At 40.1% G+C, this 24,115-nt stretch overlaps 1 protein-coding gene across 5 annotated transcripts; it reads right to left on the bottom strand.

Moving 5' to 3' along the window:
- Positions 1-6,746: 6,746 nt before the first annotated feature.
- Positions 6,747-20,061, bottom strand: CCDC126 (coiled-coil domain containing 126). Of its 5 annotated transcripts, none has more exons than XM_084507828.1 (4): positions 20,012-20,061; positions 10,307-10,436; positions 9,241-9,641; positions 6,747-8,304 (listed from the first exon to the last, which is right to left on the bottom strand). In XM_084507828.1, exons 3-4 carry the CDS (start codon positions 9,476-9,478, stop codon positions 8,123-8,125), a joined length of 420 nt encoding a protein of 139 aa, XP_084363954.1. In that variant the 5' UTR covers positions 9,479-9,641; positions 10,307-10,436; positions 20,012-20,061; the 3' UTR covers positions 6,747-8,122. The 5 variants fall into 5 exon arrangements, with proteins under 5 accessions (XP_084363954.1, XP_084363950.1, XP_084363953.1 ...); XM_084507824.1 differs by having other exon boundaries at positions 19,968-20,033; XM_084507827.1 differs by having other exon boundaries at positions 19,991-20,012.
- Positions 20,062-24,115: the final 4,054 nt, after the last annotated feature.

Below are 24,115 nucleotides of genomic sequence, written 5' to 3'. Positions count from 1 at the left end.
GGGCGCGCTCCGCCGCCCTCCCGCCCCCCGCAGCCACCCGGCACGAACCAGCGGGCGCCTGACACCCGCAGCACTGCCGGCCGAGGCACCTGTGGCCCCCTCGGCGCCGGTGTTGTCGTTGGTGGCGGTGACAGAGCCTTGGCAAGGCTCAAGATGGCGAGCACAGGACCCCCAGCGAAGGGAACCCGACTTGGGTCCCCTCACACGTACACCACAACCGCCCTGTGGCAGCCCTGCTGGCACCAAAATCCCTGATGCGTGCCTCGGGAAGCATCGCTCTGGTGATCTCCACTTGCTTGCAGCAGACATATCTGCACTGAGGGATGTTGGTTGCCTGGGGCCCACGTAACCCGCCAGTGCTGCCACACAAGATGGTTTCCATGATCACTGCTTCTCCCCGCAGTGCAAGGCGGTATATATCAGTTCAGCTACTACACGTTGGCTCAGAGGCACAAATTTTTAACAACAGTAATGTTAACCATAACAACATGATCACCAGCAATTGTTTGACTCTAGTAATAGCGTGCATTTCCAATTTTAGTTACTCATTTTTCCTGTAAATGAATGGCAGGTCTCTCCTACTACGCTACAGCCATCATCTTCCTAGCAGGGGAGAATCCACTGCTATCACATCAGTCCCATGAGGAACAGAGAAATTTGTGGGTGTTGGTCAGGCTCCAGTAGCAATCAGTGTTGTTTAACCTTTCTATTCCCACTCAAGCTAAACTAATCAACCATGAGTTACCAATTTTAACCAGTTGCATGCTCCAGCCAATATACATCCCTGTCGGCTTCTGATTCTGGTGTTATGCACTGTGAACAAATAGAAGATCCTGGAAACGTACTGTGTGGTGTGAAAGAAATGCTAACAAATCCATGCATGACTTGTCTTTCAGTCCATATTCAAACAATATAATAAAAGTCAATAGCATTACTCAGGTTATGAGGGGTAGAAGTACAGGGTGTGGATTGTAATTGCAATGATTAGCTACAGCCAAGTTGAATATTACCAGGTGACGAGCCTTGCTGTGGAATATGTTTGGTTTTGCAAAGTTTATGAAGAGGAGGTATTTTATTTGATTGACTGATACAATGGGAAAAATGGGCTTTAAATAGAGAAGCTCAAGGACAGACAAATCTTTCTTCAGGTTTCGCTTTGACATTCAATGTCCTACTGTGTAAGAAGGGTTCTTTGCTTTTACAGTCTTATGAGGGGATGGATGGTAAAGACACTAGCAAAAAAATATGTACCATCTCAAATGTTAAATTCTCTTCCTGACTGAAAATTCTTGTCTTCAGTTTATTAGACAAAGATTATACACCAAAGAAGTTACAGACTTTGTGTAATGATTACTGAGAGTTCTGAAAATATGGTTTTAACATGTGTGACCATTTCTCCATGCTTTTCCACTATTCCAAGTTTTTTTAATTTATTGTTTGAGTAAAAGGAGGTAATTTTGTAAACAAATCCATTCTAAAATATTTACTAGAGAGGCCCCTGGTGGAGCATGTTGGCTCCCTGCAGCCCATGGGTCCCCCATAGAGCAGATCTCCACGCTGCAGCCCCCCTGTGGAGGAGCCCCCGGTGGAGCAGGTGGATGTAGCCTAGAGAAGGCTGCGGCCCATGGAGAGCAGACCCCGGGCCAGAGCTGCAGCCTGTGGAGAGGAGCCCATGCAGCAGCAGGGGATCTGGGCCGCCTTATCTCAAACCTTGAGGCCTTTCCACCATTTTTCTTCTTTTCCATTTGATGAGGGGAAGTTAGAGAACAGATGTGGTGGAGTTCAGCTGCCCAACAGGTTAAAAACACCACATTTAACAAAGAATCCTCCTGCCCTGGATTTCTCAACACAACCTACAAACCCTTCACATATTTTTATACATTTTGATTCTAGAAGTCATCTCAGCAGGTGAACTTATACCTAGGAAATTTCATTCTTGTGAATGAAGGAATCTAGAGAGGTTGCAAAGAACAGGACTGTGTTGCAACAGAGTCATCAAGGAACTCAGCTATAAAATTCTTCAGAGCAGAGACAGTCCCTATCTTTGTGACAGAATCCAGAGCTGTTGTTATAAATAAATAAATAAATGTACTGTTTACATTTACACAAAAAGTCTTCAAAAAGATTCATTTAACGCAGAACATGAAAGCTGCCTCTTGAAATCATAAATCTTACCTTTAACTCACTGACGTTCTTTGAAAGCTTGTCCTTTATAAAATTTTGTTCATAGTCCAAGACAAAAGGAGACCAACTTAGGAAAACTATCAAAACCAAAGATGGTCTTAGGTGGGCAACCTGCAATTCCCACTTGCTCCTGATGTACCACAAACAACCACCATGCCACCATTCCTCCAATGTGCTTAAAGGCTGCTGTGCATAGACCACAGGCTGCTATTTCTGATACTTACCGCACTATCTGTAAACCGACTGCTTCCTCTTGATAAAAATATGTCGATCACCATGCTTTAAACATAGCATCTGAATATGAGAGCAGAAGATGTATACTTGAGCTTAATTGTACATTAGCATAAGCTATGAGCTCTTACTCAGGCTGTCAGAATAAGACCCGAGAGGGTAAGCTTTTTTAATACAGTAAAATGACACATGCCTGTTGAAAAATGTACAGCCATTCAAAGAAATCTCCAGATTGTTTCGCACTGGGCAAGCCACCAGCAACAAAACAGAAGGTGAAGAGAGATGTCACAGGGACCAAGGCAGTGTTTTGCCAATGCTTTCCCCAGAGAGAGATGAAACAACAGGGAGATTGTCAGGTTTCCAGCAGTATCTAAATAAGGTGATAGAGCATATGGTTTGGCCATTTGTCCCATGGCTATGCCACACGTATAGGAAACTTCAGTGGAACAGCTAGCACTGACGTACAGCATGGATATTTTGTCCCTGCTCTGAACTCAGAGCAGGTCCTTCTTAAATGCAGAAGAGAGAGTGGGAGCAAGTCATCGCTGCAGTCAATACCTTCTTGGGGAAGCTAGCTGAGGAAAATAAACCCACACAAAGATGTCAGGATTGTTTCTCCAAGGAAAAGAAAGTTCCTCCAGTGACCAAAGTTTTGAAACAGGTGGTGGAAAGAGCAGTTGGAAAGCAGGATGAGCAGCTCTGCAAAAAGAGAACTGGAATGTAATGAAGAACGCAGTACTGTACAGGAGCTGAGGTAAAACTGAAGATCTTTGGAATACTTCATCTGTATGCACGTTTCACTGGTGCCAGGGATTCCAGCACCACCAGTACAACGGGAAGTGCCCTCTGGCAAGCCTGGTTCACACAGAATCGGTGGAGCTCCTCTGTCATGGGTTGACATACCTCATCCAAGCAATCTTTGTTAAAAACTGTGCTTTAAATAGTTTGGCTTTGAAGAGCAGAGCTGTGTTTCTGAGTAAAGCAGAAGGTGAGGGAAACAAATGTTCAGCTGTGTTGTATTTCAGTATCAGATTACTGTGAACAGTCAGTGTGAAGCTGTTGAGAGTAAGAAATTAATTTTTTTGTGGGTCACCTGTCCTATGAACTACCTGCCTTATACCTTAAAAAGCAAGCGTTTATCACTGGGTTTGGTCACAGCAAGTGATCTCTGTTTTAAAGAGCCTCTGTTCAGCTCATTAGTAGCCCAGCATCTGCTTGAATCCAAATTTGTGCTCATAGACTTATTTGGGAACAGACATAAAAAGTAAAGGACTCCAGCAAAAAGACCCATTTCTTAATTATGACACAGGCATTTCAAGCACCTGCTGCTTCACTGTCATAGCATATCAGAATACATATCTGATTCAGAAAACCCTAGCCTGTCTCCCATCTATTCTAATAAACTGTTGGTGGACATTTGAAATAAAGTTCATTAAAGCCTGAGTCAAACGATAATCCATGGTAAACCACTGAATAATTTTGAACAGCAGGGTGAGGGGGAAGAAGGCTTTTCGCCACTGTGGCACTCGCTGTTTACAAGGTAAGGGAACAGAACAGAAATCCAGATGGCAAGTTTTACCTCCTATGTCTGTGATGGAGCATACGGATGCTGCTGGCCCAAGATCTCTGAACATATCAAAGTGGGTTGAACATATGGACGCTCACTTACAGGACAGCTCTGTGAGACCTAAGGTGCCACCTACACATCGAAGGCAACAGCTTAATGCTGCATGGGGTGTTGACAGTCTCCCTCAACACCCTCTGTTAACAATAAAATGTGTGACCCATTAAATCTTTAAAAATTCTTACAAGTTTGACAAGTGCTTTAAAATTCAGTAGAATACCTGTGTAAATAGAAGTTAGCTGCTTTATTAATGCAAGGATAAATGAGTTAGATATAACCATTTTAATGTTTTAGGTGAGTCATCATTTTGAATTAGTACTTATTCTATTTCTATATATTTGCTCGTTGACTATCACTAATTAACTATTCTGAAAATGAGTGACATAAATAACATTCACGTTTATCAATATTCTGATATACTTAAAAACAAATGCAGGCAATATTCACTGTAAGCTTCTAACCACAACCATACAATATGCTATAATTTAAAAAAAATAATCTGTTTTATTCACCCTGCTTCACAAGCATTTAAAAATGTCAAAATTTCTCTTTGGTTTTGCTATCAGAAAAACAGAACGTGATTGGACATCTACTGAATGCCACAGGGAAAGTGCAAGCTCATCTGCAAGTCAAGGGTCAATTAATAATGATAGGTTTTTACTGGAGGTACTAAGAAACATACTTGGGAACTTGCTAGTAAATAATATCATTTACTAATTATTCTGCAGCATACGATGCCACTGGCATTTAGGTGGTGTGATTACGTATATGTATGTCATATGAAGTTTTCTTTCACTTTAAGTTGGGCCACAGTTTAATAACCTTCATATTTTTAAACGGATAGAAATGCACGTGTACGTCATCCCAGACAAGCTGAGATTTAGTGAAATACCAGTTCAGTAACAGTCTGTTGTGTATGAGACACGCTACAAAAGTCTGATTCACCTTTTTAGCTGACATCAAAAGAAATCTCCCATTTCACTCCTGCCTCTTAAAAAAAAAAAAAAAAAAAAAAAAAAGAACAACTTATATACTATCAAATATATTAGCTAAACTCCACCAATAGTAGCCTGTGTTGTTTTATGAAGCACAGACCAATGAAAGAACACAAGTCCTGGGTAGGGTGGTCATATTTAATTGTTATAGATGTTGATTGACACTCCACATCACCTTTAGAAAGTACCACACCAATTAAGAGTGGTTTAGAAATTCAGTTTATTCCATTAATTTGAGTATTTGGAGGAAGTATTTTCTAAAGAGATTTAAGAAAACATAATAAACTGGAATGTCAAAGTTATGTAATCATTTTTCCAAATCATCTTCTTATAGAGGTTCCCAAACTTACTCTGCTTCTGCATTCCTGTGGAAAAAGACCGCAACTGTAGTGGTTACTCCCAGAATACATATCTGCACAGGAGGCACTTTAGTCACTTAGGCACCTTGCCCACAACACTAGACCGATAATGCTGTTTGGAAACCTCTGCAATAGCAAATATTTTTGAGTAGAATTTAGTTCTATCTAGCCAGACCCTTTAAATGACTGCATTAATGAAAAACAAGTGTTGAGCAGTTACTTGTAGAAACAGACAACTGTACAACGTGTTAAGCGTATTACTGGACGTCAAGGATACTGATGTTTTCACCACACTGACTAGAAGGACCTCTACATCCTTGTGCTACATTTCTGTACTTTTTCTTTGAAAATTATTTAGTTAAAAACAGATCAGCAAACCTCTGTGATCCTAACAGTGGAGGAGCAGATTGTTATGAGTGGCCTCACTGGAGTATCTATTATCTATCCATCCAACCCAACGCGTGGGACGACTCCACTGCTTTTCTTTATGCAAAATTTTAAGACAATACTCAGACATCTTAATCACATTAACGTTAATCTACTGAGATCCAGAAATAGTTTTGTTAGACTAGGAAAGCAACAAACAGAAAAATCCTAGAAAATCAAGACAATTTAACCTGCCAGTTATTTGGCTGTGGAACTTGACTCTGTTGAAACTCATGGTGCTTCTAGCTGCTTAGGTAACAATCATTATAATCTTTTCTTTCAGTTTTTCTTCATTAGAACTTTGAGAAGTGGATCTTGAACACTTTTGCTGCCTATATTAAACAAACATTCAAAGTCACAGAAGTACTAACAACCACTTAGTGAAATCAGGTGGCAAACACTCACGATGCAAATTACAGATGGGGAAATTCAAGTCTCATCATATGCCAAAGGATTTAAAGAACAAAAGCAGAAAATCCAGACATTCCCCCCAATACTACCACTGAGTAAGTTGTTTATAAGGAAGGGTATGGGTCCCCCTACCCTCCAAAATAAAAAAAAAAAAAAAAAAATTCAACCCAGACCAAGAACCAACCTACCTTGAGGAGATTCCATGTTTCATAAAACTTGAAGAAAGTCGCTTTGGGAAAATTTGTGGTGTCATTCATAATGTGAAATACAGTTGCATCATAAAAAAAAAAAAAAACACATAATGGAGAAATACTACTGAGATCTTCCTTGAAAAAAGAAATAAAACAATGTTTGGCAACACAACCAAATGTTGTGATACTCTAATGGTTTTAAACTGAAAGAGGATACACTACTCCTAAACCTCAGAGATGTACAATTTTCCAATCCTGAAACACCTAGAACTCATGTAGTAAGAATCACAAGATCGTTAAAAGAGAGAACTGGAGCCTTTACAAATACAATTAAAAATTTATTGTTCTCTTTCTGCAAGGAAGTACAAGTTTACGCACAGTGTGACAAGAAGAAAAAATCATCTGGATACTACTGTTCTAAGCGAATCCAGAGTACCAGCAGGGAAAAAAGAAAAGAAAACCCACGTAGCTTTGGAAAAAAACAAACACACACACATCACAGGAAAAAATACAACGAGCACACTTTTGGCTAAAGTCCCTGAACATACCCTCCCTCCCCACAAAACATTCACTATGTTTTAAAAAACAGGCTCAGTGGCACTTTCTCTTTAATATGACTTCAGTAACATTTTGAAATGCAGTGCATCCACACTGCAATTCACTTTGCTGTAAGGCTAACTTCAACATAAGGCAAATATTACCTTAGCTCTGAAATATTCCATGATAAGACACCCTTAGTACATAGATCTCTGTTAAATGCAGAGATGCCTTGTCTCCCTTCATCACTCTCCCTCCTGCTCAAGAAAGCATTTCAGGGAGATGGTGTGCTATTCTCATCACAAACTGCAAGGTACTAAGAAGTTAAAAAGAAACAGCAGTGAATAAAAATAAACAGTATTCACATATCTCAAACTTATTTCTGTCACTTAAATAGTTTCATCTGCAGTTACAAAATACATACACTTAAATATCTTTTAAGAAATCAACATATAAGATATCTCAGATTATGCTTTGCTTTTGATAATCTAACTGCCCTAATTCCGGCATAAGGACATACCTGGACAGTGTTACTACCTAGAATGTTTTCCTATTATACTGGATTTTCTTAAATATACAGTAAATTCTCTAGCTATTCTGACTGATAGTGCAAATAAAGACATTCTTTGGGTCACAATTCTAAAACATTACCCCCCAATGCTATCCTCATTTTAATAATTTTTCAGTAAATGAGTAACAAAATACTGTAAGTATACACATTTTCTAGCATCTGTTTAACAATATGTTTTCCTCAGTTACCTCTGTTTAAAGCAGATCACAGAAATGAATAAGCTACAATGCTGCTCACCTATCCAAAAGATATGCTATATTTATACTTAAATAAATACATTTATAACCCTACCTACAAGTTCCCCATTCCTTTCCATTTATTGTTATTATCCAATGGCATACAACATCAAATCATGGTATCAAAATATTCTAAAGACAACAAAGATCACTTTAGAAGCACTGCTCAAAGGCAATGAAATAGTGCTTTGAGAACCTTATGCACATAAGTTAGGCCTACATATATCCAGCGCATTCTATAACAGAATAGTGTACGCTTCTTTTAGAGGCAGCTACTACTTTGCCCAAGCCAGAGATAAAAAGCTTGTCTTAATTATGACCTATCATAAACGTAGCAAGACAAAGTGACCCGCTTTGCTATCTAATGTTGCCTGCTGCTTTTGCACGTTTAATTGAATTTACTGGTGCTTGATTGTTAGTTCCATTAGTGGTATTTGTAGCTGAGCCATTCACAATGATGTAATCAACTTTGTTTTCCAATTTCACAAGGCGTTGCAAGATGTCATCCAGAAGAACAGCAATTGTTCTCTTAAGATCAGCTGAAGATAGTGAGAAAAAGAAAATTTTGTTCTATTATTAGCTTGTGTATGGAAAATAACTTCTATTTCAACATATTCACATCTTAAGGCCTGCCATCTTTGCTACTATTAATTCTGGGAAAGCATACAGACCAGGAGGAAAGGGAAATTAAATGACTCCTAGTTATTTTTATTTAAATACCATTTCCTTGTTATTTTAAGAAAGAAAGATACCACCATTATAGTAAACTGTGAACCCAGCCAAGTAAACATTAGAGCATAAGAACACAACCTCTAGCTAGAGAAGTATAGTGAGTATTTCAAGGCAGTATTTCAGGTTTCATCCTGACAACACCCAGCTATGACACCTTTTAGCCTTGGACAGCAATAGAATATAGATAGATACTTTCCAACATAAAAGGGTAGTTCTTAATCACTTTCCTCGAAATAACAGATCTATTCCACAGAAAAATTGTTGTGGAAAGTATCATATTACTTTCTGCACAAACTACAAAGCAGGAAAGAAAAGAGTACTTTTTTTCCTAGTTTAAAGCTTCTATATATTAAGCCTAAATTGAAAAAAACATAAGAAATGAAAATAAAAAATAACCCACATGCTTACGAACAATGACAAAAGGATCTTGAGTGTTGTAAAACTATTTTCTGGAACACAGAAAACAGTATCAGTAACAGAACTTTGTAAAAAATCTAAGTATACTGCTGTCCATGTTCACACCACTATCTTCTCTCATATTTGGAAAAAAAATAATATTTAAACTTACTGGGTGTACTGCATCTTAAATTTCAACTTTGTTTAATAAACTAAAGTCGAATCAATCAATACAGAGTTGTTGTTTTCCTCTGAAAGATTATTATATATTACTTTAAAAAGAATTAAAGTTTTACAGTTTTCACTTAAAGAAATACTAGAATAAATAGAATGTTTTTTCCTCTTACCATATCCTGCCATAGAGGCTCCACTGCCACCGTTCATTAAATTTTTATTTTCTTCTGCCAGTGCTTTGACATATCTTTTACTTAGGTCTAATATCTGACCACGCAACTCAGCGCTACTTTGACGTCTTGGATACTGAAAAGTGTAGCGTAGTAACATTAAACCCCAAATGATTCCAAAAACCAGTAAAAACATACTCAGTTTCTGGGACATATTTTTTCTTGAAAATGATAGAAACATCTCTGATAAAGGCCACGGGTGTCTTAACTTCAAGAAAAGTAACTGAACTTGACTTAGTCAAATTGTATTACATATTAGAACAAAACCAGGATATCTACAAAGTGAAAACTCTTCTAGCCGGATCATCTTGAACACATCTTCTCAGTTTAGTTGGTCTTGATTCCTGAAACATGTAAAATATCACTTGGTTATTGAAAGTTGTTACAGTTGTTGAGATCAAGGACAGAACTTTTTCCAAATGTAATATTATTGCATAACCTAAAGAAGAGTTGTAGATGTGTATTTGCTTAGAGGTACAGTCATCTTTCTATCTCACCTGTTGTAACAAGGTTTTTCTTTTTTTTTTTTTTTTTTTTTTTAGGAAAAAAAAAACCTTTTGTTCGCCAAAAATCAGAACTGTCTTCTTACAAATCATCTGAACTACCTTAAGTGTCATACTTCAAATGATTAAACCCAAAAGCAGTATCTAGAAGAGACTTATATAGGAAAGTGTTTTACAAGTATTTTCCATTTATACTCAACATCTTGATAAACAATACAGACACATCTATACCAAGAAAATAAAAATAAAAGCTTGTGAAATCATTCACTTGATTCTTGTTCTTCACGTAGAACCATTGGGCAAGTATAAACAGATAAGAGGAAAAGCAAGGTCTCTTAGCTGTTTTGTTAGTTCAAAGTTGGGTGTCATCCTCTTCTGGTTTTGTACAGTATTCATTCTTTGTCCTTTTTGGTATCTTGACAATAAACAAAGAAATAAGACCAAAACAAAGATGCACACTGCACCCACTTCTAGCACTTTGCTACTACTATAAAAAAAAGTCTTACCATAGCAGCCAATTCTGACACATGGATAGCCAAAGGCTTCGGAAGAACAAATGGTAGGAAAGCTTCAACAGTTAAACAGTAAACGTCCAGACAGTTTGAAGCAATACAAGCCAGACATCTTCAGGGAGCTCTGTAATGGAAGACAAAATTACTCAAACAAGATGAAATGCAGGACTAAAAAAACCCTTAATTTTCACATGTACCAGCTGAAGTTGATCTCTTCAAGCCACGTGTTTTTGAAACCAAAATACATTTTTTGTTTTGAAGCAACTGTTCGGAAAAAAACACAGAATCCAGTTCCCTTTTTATTATAAATGCACATATGTAAATGCCCTAACATTCATTTTGACAACTTACTTTAGAAAAGAACAACTTAGTAAGAACCTCAGCAAAATATCTCACTATAAGACAGTGAAAACCCGATTCATCACATGCATAAACACATTTACATGTGTCCTTCATACTCATTTTTTCCCTTCAAATGAATCTATTCTGAAACGGTCTCTTTAAATGCTCATATCTTCTATTTCTCTTTTCTCAGATAACCCTGAAAGTTCTGAGAGGAGATTTCTATTATTTCACATAGTTTGGATAAAACCACTCGTTCGACATAACAGTACTTTTTCACGCTACTCTCCATTTTCTCCCACATATAGTCTGACACGAGTAGTTTTTAGACTGCAGTTATACGTATACTAGAGTTCATGACTGGACTTTCTACACTGATACTTAGGCCTCTGTTTTTAAAATGCAGTGTTAGTTCAAAATACCAACACCATTATTTTTCATCCTGCTAAGCACTCATCTAAACTTAATCTCCATGGTATTTTTCATCGTCTCTGCTGACCACTTCAACTGGCCTTATACGGACACACCACAGACTACTGTAAAATCTAATGTCAGCAGCAGCAGCGCTCAGAGCTGTGCTTCTTGCTTCCTCTTAACCTTCATGCTTCAGATACTCTATCAACATGCAGATCTAAATTATTCTGGAGATTCTAAACCCAAACGAGGGGCAATAGCAGAACTTGGACAACAAAGTTGCTGTAAAGTGAAAGGTGTTGTGTCTAAAACGCCGACAGGAATTGCCAGTATACAAAATCTTACTTTTAATGTAGGGTGCACTAATGTAAGAGGCAAATACAAGTCAGCGAATGAGGAATAGGTTCCTTCTCCTTAACTGTAGGATATGACCGTGCACACAGGCAGATGGCCTACATGTAATAATTTGACATACCACTGTAAATTCAGTGGGATATACTTTGTTCAAAGAGCACGCTAATCACCCCCAAATCTGCTTTTTCAGACAATTTTTTCTTAAGTATATAAAATAGAGACAACCATAAAAAAAAAAATTAAAATCTGTGGTATCAGCACAAGTATTTGGAATTGCATGACTACAATTTCCTGAAACAGATCTTCCCTAAACACAAACTAACCAAAATTTCCCCAGGACTTAGCCAAATCCATGGCTCTATACTCACACTTTAAAGCACCAACTGCACCTACGTCATTAGATACATAATGGACAGTATCAAATACACATGAGGTACTGGTGTAGGGTATTCCTGTAATGGCACAGAAAAACAAACAATAGCTCTCAAAGAAAGAAGACCACAAGTTTCAACCACCCTTCCCAAAAGCCTACTCTCTCCCTCTATATACACACACACACACACGCTTGTTTGAAGATAACAGACAGTTCTTGCCGAATTTAAATGAAATGCTGCTCTCCACAGAGCTCCACTCAATTCTCATCCCAAACCACTTTAGTAGACAGTATCATTGTAGAGCTCTGGAGTAGCAATAACTCTGCTATCACGCTGTAAATAAGACCACAAGCCAGGACAAGAGTTGTAGCCAAGCTGAACAGATTGAATGAACTCCCACCAAGGAACAGCAGGGACTACAGACTGGGTCACTGCCACATAAATTTGATTCACAGCGCACATGCTGACCACCGAAACTAACAGAAATCAAGGACTTCACCTGCTGGGCAAACAGCGTAACACCCGAACACTCACTCTGCTCAAAGAAATGGGGAGTAAGGTGTACCAAAATGAAGGTAACTATTTGCAGATGGCACTTTTCCTATCCTGCAAAGGCATTTTAAGGGGCCATCCCTCCTTAAATGATTTGCAATGTAATTTCAAAGTTCTCAAGATCTGGTCTCTTCTTTCTTCCTGAAGCATGCACTTCCAGTGACTCACATCATACTCTTGTAGTGGGTTTACGTGACAAGGTTTTGGTAGCAGGGGGTCACCATACAGGTGACTTCTGTGAGAAGAATCTAGAAGCTGCCCCACGTTAGATAAGGGCCCTGTTGTGGCCAGAGCCAAGCCAGTAAGCAATGTTGTTTGTGCCTCTGAGACCGTATTTAAGAAAGGGAAAAAAACAAATGCTGTTACACATCCTTTCAGGATTACACAGTGCTGAGTGGAAAAAAAAAAAGAAATGCGAGCTTACACCCAAGTATTTTCTAGCAGGAAAAAAAGGGCAGCAGAGTAGCAGGTATACATACTAGGAGGAAAACAGCACAATAAATAAGATGGATGGACGGGAATAACCTTTTACTTCTTGTTGCCCTGAAGGGTCAGTATTTCTGTACACGAACGTTACGGTTTAAACAAAATTTGTCTTCAGAATGGCCCTTGGTTTTCAATAATGCAGACAGGCAATGCAGCATGAGATAAAAGTACACTTGTAAGAAGGAACTAACAGTTTTGTGATCTTTTCTTCCCTCCTCACCTACTACCTGCGGATCAGGGAAATAAAGAAAAAAAGAGAGAGACTTCCTTCATCACACTGACTGAGTCCATGCGGAAATCCAGGCTTACCAATCTCCAAGCCTCAGCTGAAGTGCTTTTACGGCCAAGGAAGTAATTGCAAAGAGCAACAACAAAAAAAAAGGATGCATGAGAGCTACAGATTGTTACAGTTCCTATTATCCCAAATCTAAGACAAAAGGAAAAAGACCATGAAGATAGTGGAGTACAGACAAGACAAAACCTGAAAATCTGAGGAAAAAGGACAAAACAAACAAGAAATAGGCAACTGTGCAGGCAAAATGGCAATTCCAGAATCCATGAAGAAGTGAGTATCTTTCAGATAACCCTTTAAATAAGCAGGCAGGGTGAGTGATTCAAGTGGCGATTTACCAAAGCTCTCTGAATCCAACATGCACGCCTAAATTATTCTGAAAATTATAAACCCAAGACAGGGGCAACATTAGAACTTGGAACTAAAGGCAATTTCCAGAACAGAGGATATGAGGCTAGGTTTGTCTTTCACAGACACTGAAAGAGTTTGCTTTTGTTTATTGTTGCCACTGCTTGTCGTGTAAGAAATGTATTGCCAGAGCCTGCCAATGTGGCTTTGACACTGTCCAGGGATACCACAACAAACAGTGACACATCTGGCAATGAAAGCAACAAGCGACGGAACTCAGCCTCTCCAAAATAAAATCACATCTGTCCTCTCAGCTGCATTCCAACGCTGAAGTCATATATAAATTGCATCATAAGCATATGAAACAAAAGAAACAAGGACCAAAGAAAAAGCAACAGAAAATCCATTTCATGTTCTGTAATAAAGCAAAGTTCCAGTCTCTCTGGTGCTACTGTTAATAGCATCAGACCTAGGCTTGAATACTGACTCTACTCCATGGAAACCAAGCCATACATAAAAACACGCTAGCTGAATCGTGCTGCAAAGCTTCCCTTAGATTCAGCTTTCCTTATTCCTAGCAAAACCCAGAGATTACATTCATATACTTCACCGAAAGCGTGACAGTTTGTAAGGCAAAAGAATGCCTCGTGCATCCTCTGAAACAACATAGGGGTATCATGAAAACAAGGCATACTCAATCCTTCAAAGGTCACAGCGCACCTTAACAGCGCTGTCAGTTCTGCTAGTCAGCCAGCTAACAAAAGACGAGTACAAATTCATGATCAATTTTCTAGTCTGTCCAAGAGATTTCACCCTTCCTAAACTGCTAGAAGTAGTTCATGGCATCAGGACAGCAAATTCAAAGTTGTGCTGCAGAGGTGGTATGTACCTCCTAGCTTTGAAAAACGTACAGGACAGATAAAGATGACTATTTATAAGAGCAAAATAAAGCAGCAAGCAACCACCAGGTAGCCGTGGTAGCTATTAATAACCAACTTTAGCAAAAATGTGAACAAAGTGTCAACTACAGGGGAAAAATAGGGAAAACTGAAGTTTAAGAACCCATTCCATTCCAGGATTCAAAACAGTTTAAGGATGAAGCTAAGAAAAATAAAGTCACCTCTTGGTTATGTATTTTGGCTGATAGCATGCCAAACACTGAGGCAGCAGTTCCTCAGTGATACCATAGAGACCTAGAGAGATAGATCTGTAACAAACTAATATATTAAGAAAGTAACCTTGGCAAATGCAAATTTTACTCCACGTATTACTTACTACCATAATACTTACCGGTTTCTCACTGCCAAATTATGACCAACACCAGCACGACTGAGTAAATTCAAAAGCAAGTCTGGCTTTGTGATTAATTATCATTCTTAACTGTATAAACACAGAGAGTGATTTACCAAGACAGAGATAAAAAAAGAAATGCCAAATACAGCCATAGGACAGTGTATCCAGCTACAGACATACGAAGGGGGAAAAACACTGAAAAAGAACAGACAGCAGACAAAAACTAGGGCAGTACAAATAAAAGCTGTCACTAATAATTACTATAAAATAATTGAACAGGACAAAAATAGGATTTACTACAATATCAGTAAAGTGTCATAAGCTTATGAAACATGAGCGATTTTAAAATCAGCATATTAAAATCGTCTGTAGTAGACATTTCCTTAGCTCTATGGCAGCATGTTTCTCAGCTTAGTGGGGATATTATATCAACAGACAATGAGCTGTAAACAGACATGACAATACTCATGTTGCAACAGCCAACGTACCTCCCAGGAAAGCAAAATCACAGGGTATTACAGAACACCTGGAAACGTTTCCACAGCCCTATCGGCAATATCTTGTTTGTTTTGTTTTACACGTGTATTTGGAGTCCACCCCTTCCATTTACTTCTGTGACCTTCAAAATCTTTTGTTTGGCCAATTTTCCAACAGAAAACTTCCAGAATCGCAGTCCCTCAACTGACAGACATCATGCTGATCTGTGCAGATAGGGACAACGAAGTAAGCATGCAGAAGGCCAGGAGCTACATGCTGAGTCTTTCCCAGAACAGGAAGACCAAAAATGATGTTTGCATTCTGGTCATTTGCAGTCTTCGCTGGCTGGCTGCTTGGCAGTAGGAGAAAAATCTGCACAGAGTGCAGCTGACAAACAGGTGCCCAAAGAAATTGAAGTATATTCAGTTACACAGGACCATGACTCCTGGCAAGATACAGAAGAAAAAAAAAAAAAAGCTATTTCCCCATCTGTTATTTGATTCATGTAGTTTTCTATTATCCCATCCTACTTGAAAGGACATCTTCTAATTCCCTCCCTTTAAGAGTGCCTTCCTACACGCACCAAAAGCTCCCTTAACAAATCATCCTGCATACATCATTCACATTTAAAGCTGGTGCCCAAGAAAAAAAAAATCACGTTCCTCATATTTTAAAAAGAGGATATAAGCTCTTGAAAAACAGAGTAAAACCACATTCCTATACTGGACCAGTTGCACCAGTGACTTTTGCAGACCACCACTGCCCCTTGGCTCCCAGGTTCACGCCGACAGCTGCACAGCTCTATGGGAGAGCTCAATATTCTACCAAGCAGCAAACAATTAACAGCTAAGTGTGTCCCTAGACAAACAAAGCCATATTTGAGTAGTTTTTATGATTAGACCAACTCTCAGCACGTTAAGTATTCCTATTATTGGTGGTGTAAACTCTGGTCAACAGAAAAACATCACCAGTAAGGAAGGAAAAGAGACAGTCAAAAATCTCAGTCATGCTGACCCCACAGAGCCCCTCGAAATGCTATGTATGTGTGCGGCTAAGGCTTGCAGGTCTGTTTCAGACTGCATCATAGATCAGTCAATAGAAAAGAGTATTAATTCCAATGACTGCTTTTACTTTTGGTTTCTTAAAGTATCCTGGCATGCTTTCCTCCCCCACCTCCCTCCCCCCACTTTGTTCTGCTTGCTACTGTCAGTGAATGCTTCTAAAAATCCACCAACAGAAATTCATTGTTCCTCGCCTGCAGGCAGTCAGCCAAGACTTTGAGTGGGGAAATGACTTGCCAAGTGTTGTGAAGAAAGTTAAAGCGAGTGAGTATCAATGGGAACAGTATACTATACTTGCTGATCTTCCCTTTCACCCCCCTAGGTCCATCTGGACTTTGAAACATTCCTACAACTCCGTATCTTCACATAAAAAAAAAAAAATCTCAGCTTCAATCCATCTGGGACACTTTTCCCTATCACTGATGTTTAGGCCATTCTGGTAGGAGCCCTGCTCAGTTATGGCAGGGCATGAGCTACCTCCTTAGCTTCTTATCTCCCCATAGCATTGATACAATTTTTTCATGGCAATTAACACTGGGATATGACAAATCCACATTTGCAACACTTTTTCAAAGCCTCTGGCATTCCAAAATTTCTTTCTGAAACAGTAACATTCAGCTAATTTTAGCTACTTTTACAAGAAGCCATACTTGCAAAGCCATTAGTGTAGGCTACAGAGAGGAAAGGGATTTTCACTGAACATTTTAAAAAGACCTAAAACAAGAGGGTTTGGAGAGATTAAAAACCAGCTAGCAAAGTGATTGCTGCGATGGCGGAAAGACTGCCGCTGTAGAACTGGTTATACACGCACATAGAATCCACACAAATGCTGTTCCTGTAGAAAAGCAACACAAGAGCGCTTATGCCACTGGGAAAGGGTGGAAAAATTTAACTTGCCTGGTTTTATTTCAAGAAACCTGCAGGACTCTGAGTATGGGCATGTGCAAGACTCATCCACCAAAAGCATGTTTCAGTGGCAGAGCTCCAATATAGACCGCCTCAGACTGATGCTCCCTCCAAGGAGGCTGATCCATTTGAAGACTTCAGAAAAATAAAAATGCAGGAAGTGATAAAGTTAAACAGTTTATTTCCTTCTTTTTATTATTTCTAGATTGGCCTGTCATTTTATCTTAGCATCGCTAACAGTTGTGACAGGCAGTAGATAACCACAGTACCAGAGCGGTGGGCATGGCAAAACATGTCATTGTTCAAATGAAGGAGAAGACGCCCAGAAACATTACTTGGGTATTTATATCAAGGTAGCCTCTTTTTTCTTTGTTATCACCGCATAAAAAAAATGATTTTAGTGGATTAAGTTTGAAGTCCTTGAGTCTAGTATTAGCCTAGACCCTCTTTTAAATAGAGGAACTACTCATTTAGTTCAAAAGTCATCTTGTAAACGACATAGGCAAATGGTAAAAGAAATAATTTCTGTAAATCTGACAGTCATGCAAGAAAAGTTAGGAGACTGTTAATAATGCTCAGTTGAGGAAACGCAGCCCACCTAATGGTGCAAGATTTCAGTCACAGTTGAAAGAGCTTTTCAAATAACCAATACCATGTAAAGTACGTTTTAGCAATAAACATGTACCAGGACAAAACACATTCATCTGAATGACTGAGCTCCACAGCAGATTTTTGACAGCTACTGGAAACAACTTAATGGGTATTTTTGACACTGACTAGTCTGTAGATGATGTTGTCTACACAGATGACAATTTAAGCTGACAGCATGCATTTATCCTACTCACAGTGTGGGCAAGATGCAAAAACTAGTGCCCTTAACTATTCTCAGAAAAGCGGTCATGAACTCCACAGGAAATATTTTACTTGTAGCTGTTAAGTGACATCCAATCCTCAAGCTGAACAACATGGGATTAGCAATACCAATGCCTCCTGCAAAAAGCTAAAAGCCACAAGAGGCCTCTAAAAGAAGACCAAAAAAAATCTAGAAGAAGCAGTTTTATTTTTACCTGTGAAAGCTTTAGAAACGAGACCTATTTACTAGACCAAATGTATTCCATCATAATTACTCAAACCTCTGGAGCTCTCAAGTACCTGAAATGAATTATTAAACACATATAACACACAAAATAACAAAAAGAGGCCACAATAATTTAAGCTTTATACACATGGGTATTTCCAGCCCTCAAAATGGGAACAAAGGTAGCAATAATTTTTCATGTGACCAGAAACTGCAATCTCTCCACTTGTAACACTAAAGCAATATGCTGCTTACTGCATAGTTATCTGCATTTTGTCTTTGATATTCTCATGAAACAGCAATTCATGACACCTGCACCAAAATAACACCACATCCCAATTAGTTAGAACAAATCACACACGTGCTCACGTTTGATGTGCCCATATCCTGAAGGCTCCATGAAAAAAATAAGTCACAACTCCTACAAAGCTCATTTTTTGAAGTGAAAAACTGCCCCCCTCTTCATAATCTATCCATGTTGGGTATCAAAACCTCAAACATTTGTTACCCTGTTCTAGACTGCACTGAAGAAACTCTGCATCACATCACAAGAAACAACAGGAATTCCTCTCTGCATTGCTTTGTGGCACACAAACCCAGAAAATACGCTGTGCTCAAGCTGTCAGTATCTTTCAGATGACAAGATACATAAAAGAGAATTTATGGGATACTAGCATGGGGGGTTAGGAAACTGAAAAGAAAGCTTATTAATAATAAATGATTAATGAGACTACAGAAGTAAGTGAGAGACATACTAATGCATTACAAATGTTTATAGAAATAAAAAACTACCATTCCTAACGAATCTGGTTTTGCTTGAATATGGATTAAGCAAGCTATTTTTCTTCCATGTTCCATCACATCGTTGTAAGTACGCTTAGCCTCTTTGAAAGTTAGGTCCTTACCACACAAGAAAGACATAAATCTTGCAGCGTCACTGCAGTCACAGGTTATGACAAAAGAGCCACTGGAAAGAGGAAGGAAACCACAAAATATTTTTGGAAGTCCTGAGCGAGTTCTAGATTTGTTTAAGTTATATTAGGTCGACATGTTTCAATTCCTCCTTTGGTATTTCAAAACAGATCACTTGGAAAATAAAAAATAAGATTCAATAGACGTTGTCAGAAATTAGCATCAGTAGTTACATCTACCCAAGCAACGGGAACGACACATTTCTACCTTACTGAATGTTGTATGTTGGTACATAAGAATACGTTAAAGGTTACAAACCTCTGCCGTACCACGGTCAAGACGATTAAGAGCTTAAAAATCGTCTTCGTAAAACAAAGTGGTCTTTAGAGAAGAATTTAATCACGTGCGTGCATTTACCGGTGCACTACACCCGAGAAACCCCCTTTTGCTTTCGCTGCTCCTTCCCCACCCAAGGGCACCGTGCAGCGGGGCTGCCCAGCGCACGGCAGCGCTCAGCCGGCTGCCAGCAGAGCCCCCCGCACCGAGGCACCTGCGCGAACCAAGAACGAAGCGAGGGGGCCGAGGCGCGGTGACAGCCGGGGCTCCGCTGCCCGCCGCAGCCCGGCTGCAGCCCCCCGGCCTCCCACCTCCCCAGAGCGAGCGGGACGAGGCCTCCCCGCGCCCCTTTCCCCGAGCACAGGGCCCCGCCGCCTCACGGTGGCGGCGACAAGCCCCCCCTCAGCCCCAACGGCCGCCCAACGGTCACCTAACGGCCGCCGCGCGCGCTACCTCCGCTCCCCCCGCGCCCACCTGACGGAGCCGCTCGCGCCGCTTCCGCCCGCCCAGCGACGCGTTGCGTCACGGCGCACAGCCCCGCCCCCCCTCACCCCCCCGAGCTGCCCCGCAGCCCCCGTCCTGCCCCGCCCCAGGGCGGTGCATGCGCAGGGAGGGGGCTGTGCCCCTGCACGCCGCCGCCATGTTGGGGCGGGGGGCTTCGTGCCAGGACCAGGGGGGTGGAGGGGGCGCTGCTGGGGCCGGGGCGCCTCTGCAGCTGGGGCTGGGACTGGATGATCTTAAGGGCCCCTTCCAGCCCAAGCCCTTCTCTGAGGTCTCGTAGTTATTCCCGAAAACATTTGTTATCAGACCCCAAATGGGAAGCCCATTGTGTATTTCAAAAACTATGTGGCTGCGACTATAAATTCCCGTTGACATCTACAAGTAAAAATTATCCCTGGAGGTTACAGAGCCTATAAAAAAAAAGGGAAAGGTGCCACTTCTGCCCTCTAATGGTGTACGTTAATGTTGTCAGTAGTCTCAAGTGAGCCTGGTCCCTCTGATTAGGTAGATGGATGGTCGGCCGTTACCTGCAGTCCAGTTCTTGTAATCAGCTGCAGGAGCTGTTGACGGCTTTGATAGTACTTAAATCTCCACCATAATATTCACATAAATCAACTGTGGGCACAGAACTGTGCTAGCAAGTTACGTTACGCTCTTCCTACAACGTGGTATGTGAGAAGTTGGTATCAATTTACCAGTGAAGATGCTAGACAAGCTGACATACCAGTTACCAATAAAGTGGTGCAAGTATTGGAAGGTTTTGCTTGCAACATGGTTCTGTTTGCATTAGTGCCAAAACGTGTAACGTATACAAGAAGTGGTGTTCTTAGTTTGCTGGTCACACCGCCGCTCCACTCCATCTCCCTATGGGTGCACATTTCTTCCTTTCTCTCCTTTCCAGTGCTTCTCAGAAGCTACCTTCCTCCTCTGTATTTTTCAACTCTTTTTTGTTTGTTTTCGGCATGGATTAGATGCAGAGAAAAAAATGACAGCTAAATCATCTCCTCCATTAGAAAAATGGATATTAATATATCAGAGAGGTTTGTGGCCTGGACCGAAGAAAAGAGAAAAAACTGCTGGCAGGTAGTATCACAAAAGCCAGTGGATCAGGTGCATATCAAAATATTTGCTTCTGTGACTTCTAATGTTGACGAGTCTACAGTCCCGTATTTTGGAGTTTTTCAGGACATATACTGGTATGGAAATATTGGCATTCACTTGAGAGCTCGTTTCAATATGAGAAAATTATGCAATTGTTGAATTGGATGGAGGCTGTATTTCCACAGAGAATTAATAAGAAGCTGCATTAAAGGAATGATATATTTTTAACTATACAATCCATCCCATGGAAAGTCTTTTGCTAACATTATACAACACTGAGGGAGGAGAGGCAAAAATTAGAAATTGAAATATTTGATAAGTAAGCTTTTCAGTGAACAGATTGGCTATATATTGTGCAGCACCAATAAATGTGTTGCTAGAATTATTTCCTAAAGCCAAATCATCTCATCAGTTTCTGTATTTTCTCATTAAGATATCCTCTTCTAATATCAAGAAAAGATCAAAAACAGATGGTCTGAAATGGACTTCACATGACAAATGTACTGCAGCTATTTACTGCCATTTATTACTGCACTATTTGCTCAGTGATTAATCCTTTATTTTCACAGACATGCAGTGAACAGCTGTAATATCTTTGCAAATAAATTATATGATATTTAGAGTTTACTAGGGGGAGAAAGGGAAATCTGTCCATGTTGTAATCACAGAAAGATTTGCTGGTGGAGGTCACAGAATTGTATTAAGATATCTATCTCCATTATAAACATATCCTCTGTTGACAGGAACCCTTGACTCTTTATAACATCCTTAATTCTTACTGCTTGAAGGCCTCATGTATTTGGTCATCTTTCATGAATGTGCATTTCACAATATACTCTTTCTCCTTATCTTTACCACCTTACAGACTGTGAAAGCTGAACCTGAAAATATATGTAACTTCATAAAATTATTGGTTTTATACTCTAGGAAACTGTGGTAAAGTTATTGTAGGGAACAATGAAGACAGAGTCGTTATGGAAAACACAGTAAAGAGCGCTTGTAGTTTTCAATTTAAAATGTAAACTTGATTGGACTTTTTACAAACAGGTCTTTCTATCAGTTTCTGCCATCTTTATGTTAGGTTTAAGTGCCAGAACATTTTAGAATAATTTGCTGCTGGATCATGAATGGGTATACTAATAGTGCTTAGGAGATGCAGATACAAGGGCTAGGACTTATACATGTACGTGTTAGAAAAAGTGTCTTCCTGTCCTATGTTCTGCCCTTTCCTCCTGCTCCAGCTCATTTTTCAAGTGTGACTGTTACTTATTTTCAATAGATCCTTGGTTGCGTTTTCTTTCAGTGACCCACCTGGTGGCAGAAGACTAGTAAGCATTTTCGTGCTAGGATTTAAGTATGCGTCCTTTCCCTTTTGTTCCTGTAGTTAGGTTATAGGCAGCATCAGCTCGGATAAGCATCAGATTATGCCAGAACAGTGTGTGATCTTACAGTAGGATAAATGTTTATTAATAAGTTACACTTGAAGGGGAGATGAGAAAAGCTATCTACTGGAGCTGAATGGTGTAGAGCTGGTAAAATAAATAAATAAATAAATAGATAGATAGATAGATAGATAGATAGATATGGATTGAGAATGTCTTTTGGAAAGTAGGACATCAGCTGAGGCTAAAACATAGTCTAGACTTTTAGGAAGGAAAATTTAATTGCAATTAAACAAGAACTGGCTAAGGAGCTGACTAAAACTTTTGAAATAAATGACCTGAAAGAAGCTTTCAGCCAAAATGAAACATTTCACAAAACCTAGAGGAAGATCTTCCTGAAATACTGCCTTCTTATACCATTATGGCATAATTTAATTTTTAAATATTTGCTTCTGATTTACCAGGCAAGATGAGGAAGGGCTAGCACATACCGTTCCAGCCTTTCATTTACAATGGACACAAGGAATAACTAACTTCATTTATGGGTCCGTGCAAACCATTTCCATATAGACGTATATAATGTCAAGGCTTTGTTGGAACCTCTGCACTGAGCTGTGTATGGATGAGCAGCAATATTTTGGCCTCTCCACTGTGAATTTGCTGGTGTGGCTGTGCTACTACAGACACCACTGGAAATCCTGTCATGGGCTGAGGAAGGAGAAGCAGGTGGAGCGGATGGCGCTCCCATTTGAAGCCCCAGGAGTGTGCTTCACACAGCAAAGGCATTTGGTTTCAAGGGAACCATCCCTTGCCTGCTGATCACCCTCTGAGCTCCCCACTCCTCTTTGGGAATACTCATTTGTATGAGCACTCAGCTAAACTGGTCAGCCTTTGGCTATGGCAATGGTGAGCTGAAGATGTTCATTGTCAGCCAACGTGGACATGACAGCACAACCACAACCAGGCAGCTCTTAGCAGAGGCAAAGCAAGCCTCACTATTTGGACAACTTTGGCAATTTTCTCACCTAAGGAACTGTTTGGCCTTGCTGCTGAGCTTCTGGTGCCTGCAAGGGGTTAGCTGCAATTGTTTGTGTGTGCTGGAGGAAGAGGTGCCCAAACCACATGGGACAGGGAGGAACAAGGTGATGTGAAAATAAAGGCTTTTCAGTAACGTTCTGTTTAAAAGAAAATCCTCAAGACTAATAGTTAATGTGTAGGCCTGTCTTTCCTAGAAGCACTCAAGATGGATCTCATGGCTTTATTTCCAAAGTCTTACATTGAAAGCCATCTTCCAGTCCTATGTGCGAAGCAGCCATTTGTCATACCAAAACAACACTGGCAAGGGGTGCCTAAATCAAGGTTTAAAACTGTTCCCAGTGGAATTTGCCAGAAAGGAGCGGGTGTGTGATGGTAACAGGAGATGAGAAGCCAAGTCGGGCTGGGGACAGGAGCCTGGGCAGTTATGGGGTAACCGAGCGCCTCCAGATGCCCCCCGTCGGTGTGCGGGCACGGGGCGGCAGCTTTGGGGTAAACGAGATGAAACGAAGAGCCGCGAAGGCGCTGCCTTCACCTCACGAGGAGGACGAGGCGCCCA

Source organism: Aythya ferina (genome assembly GCF_964211825.1).
Source record: "Aythya ferina genome assembly, chromosome: 2".
Taxonomy (NCBI): domain Eukaryota; kingdom Metazoa; phylum Chordata; class Aves; order Anseriformes; family Anatidae; genus Aythya; species Aythya ferina.
The sequence above is the reverse complement of the archived record's forward strand: the minus strand, read 5'-3'. Positions and strand labels throughout refer to the sequence as shown.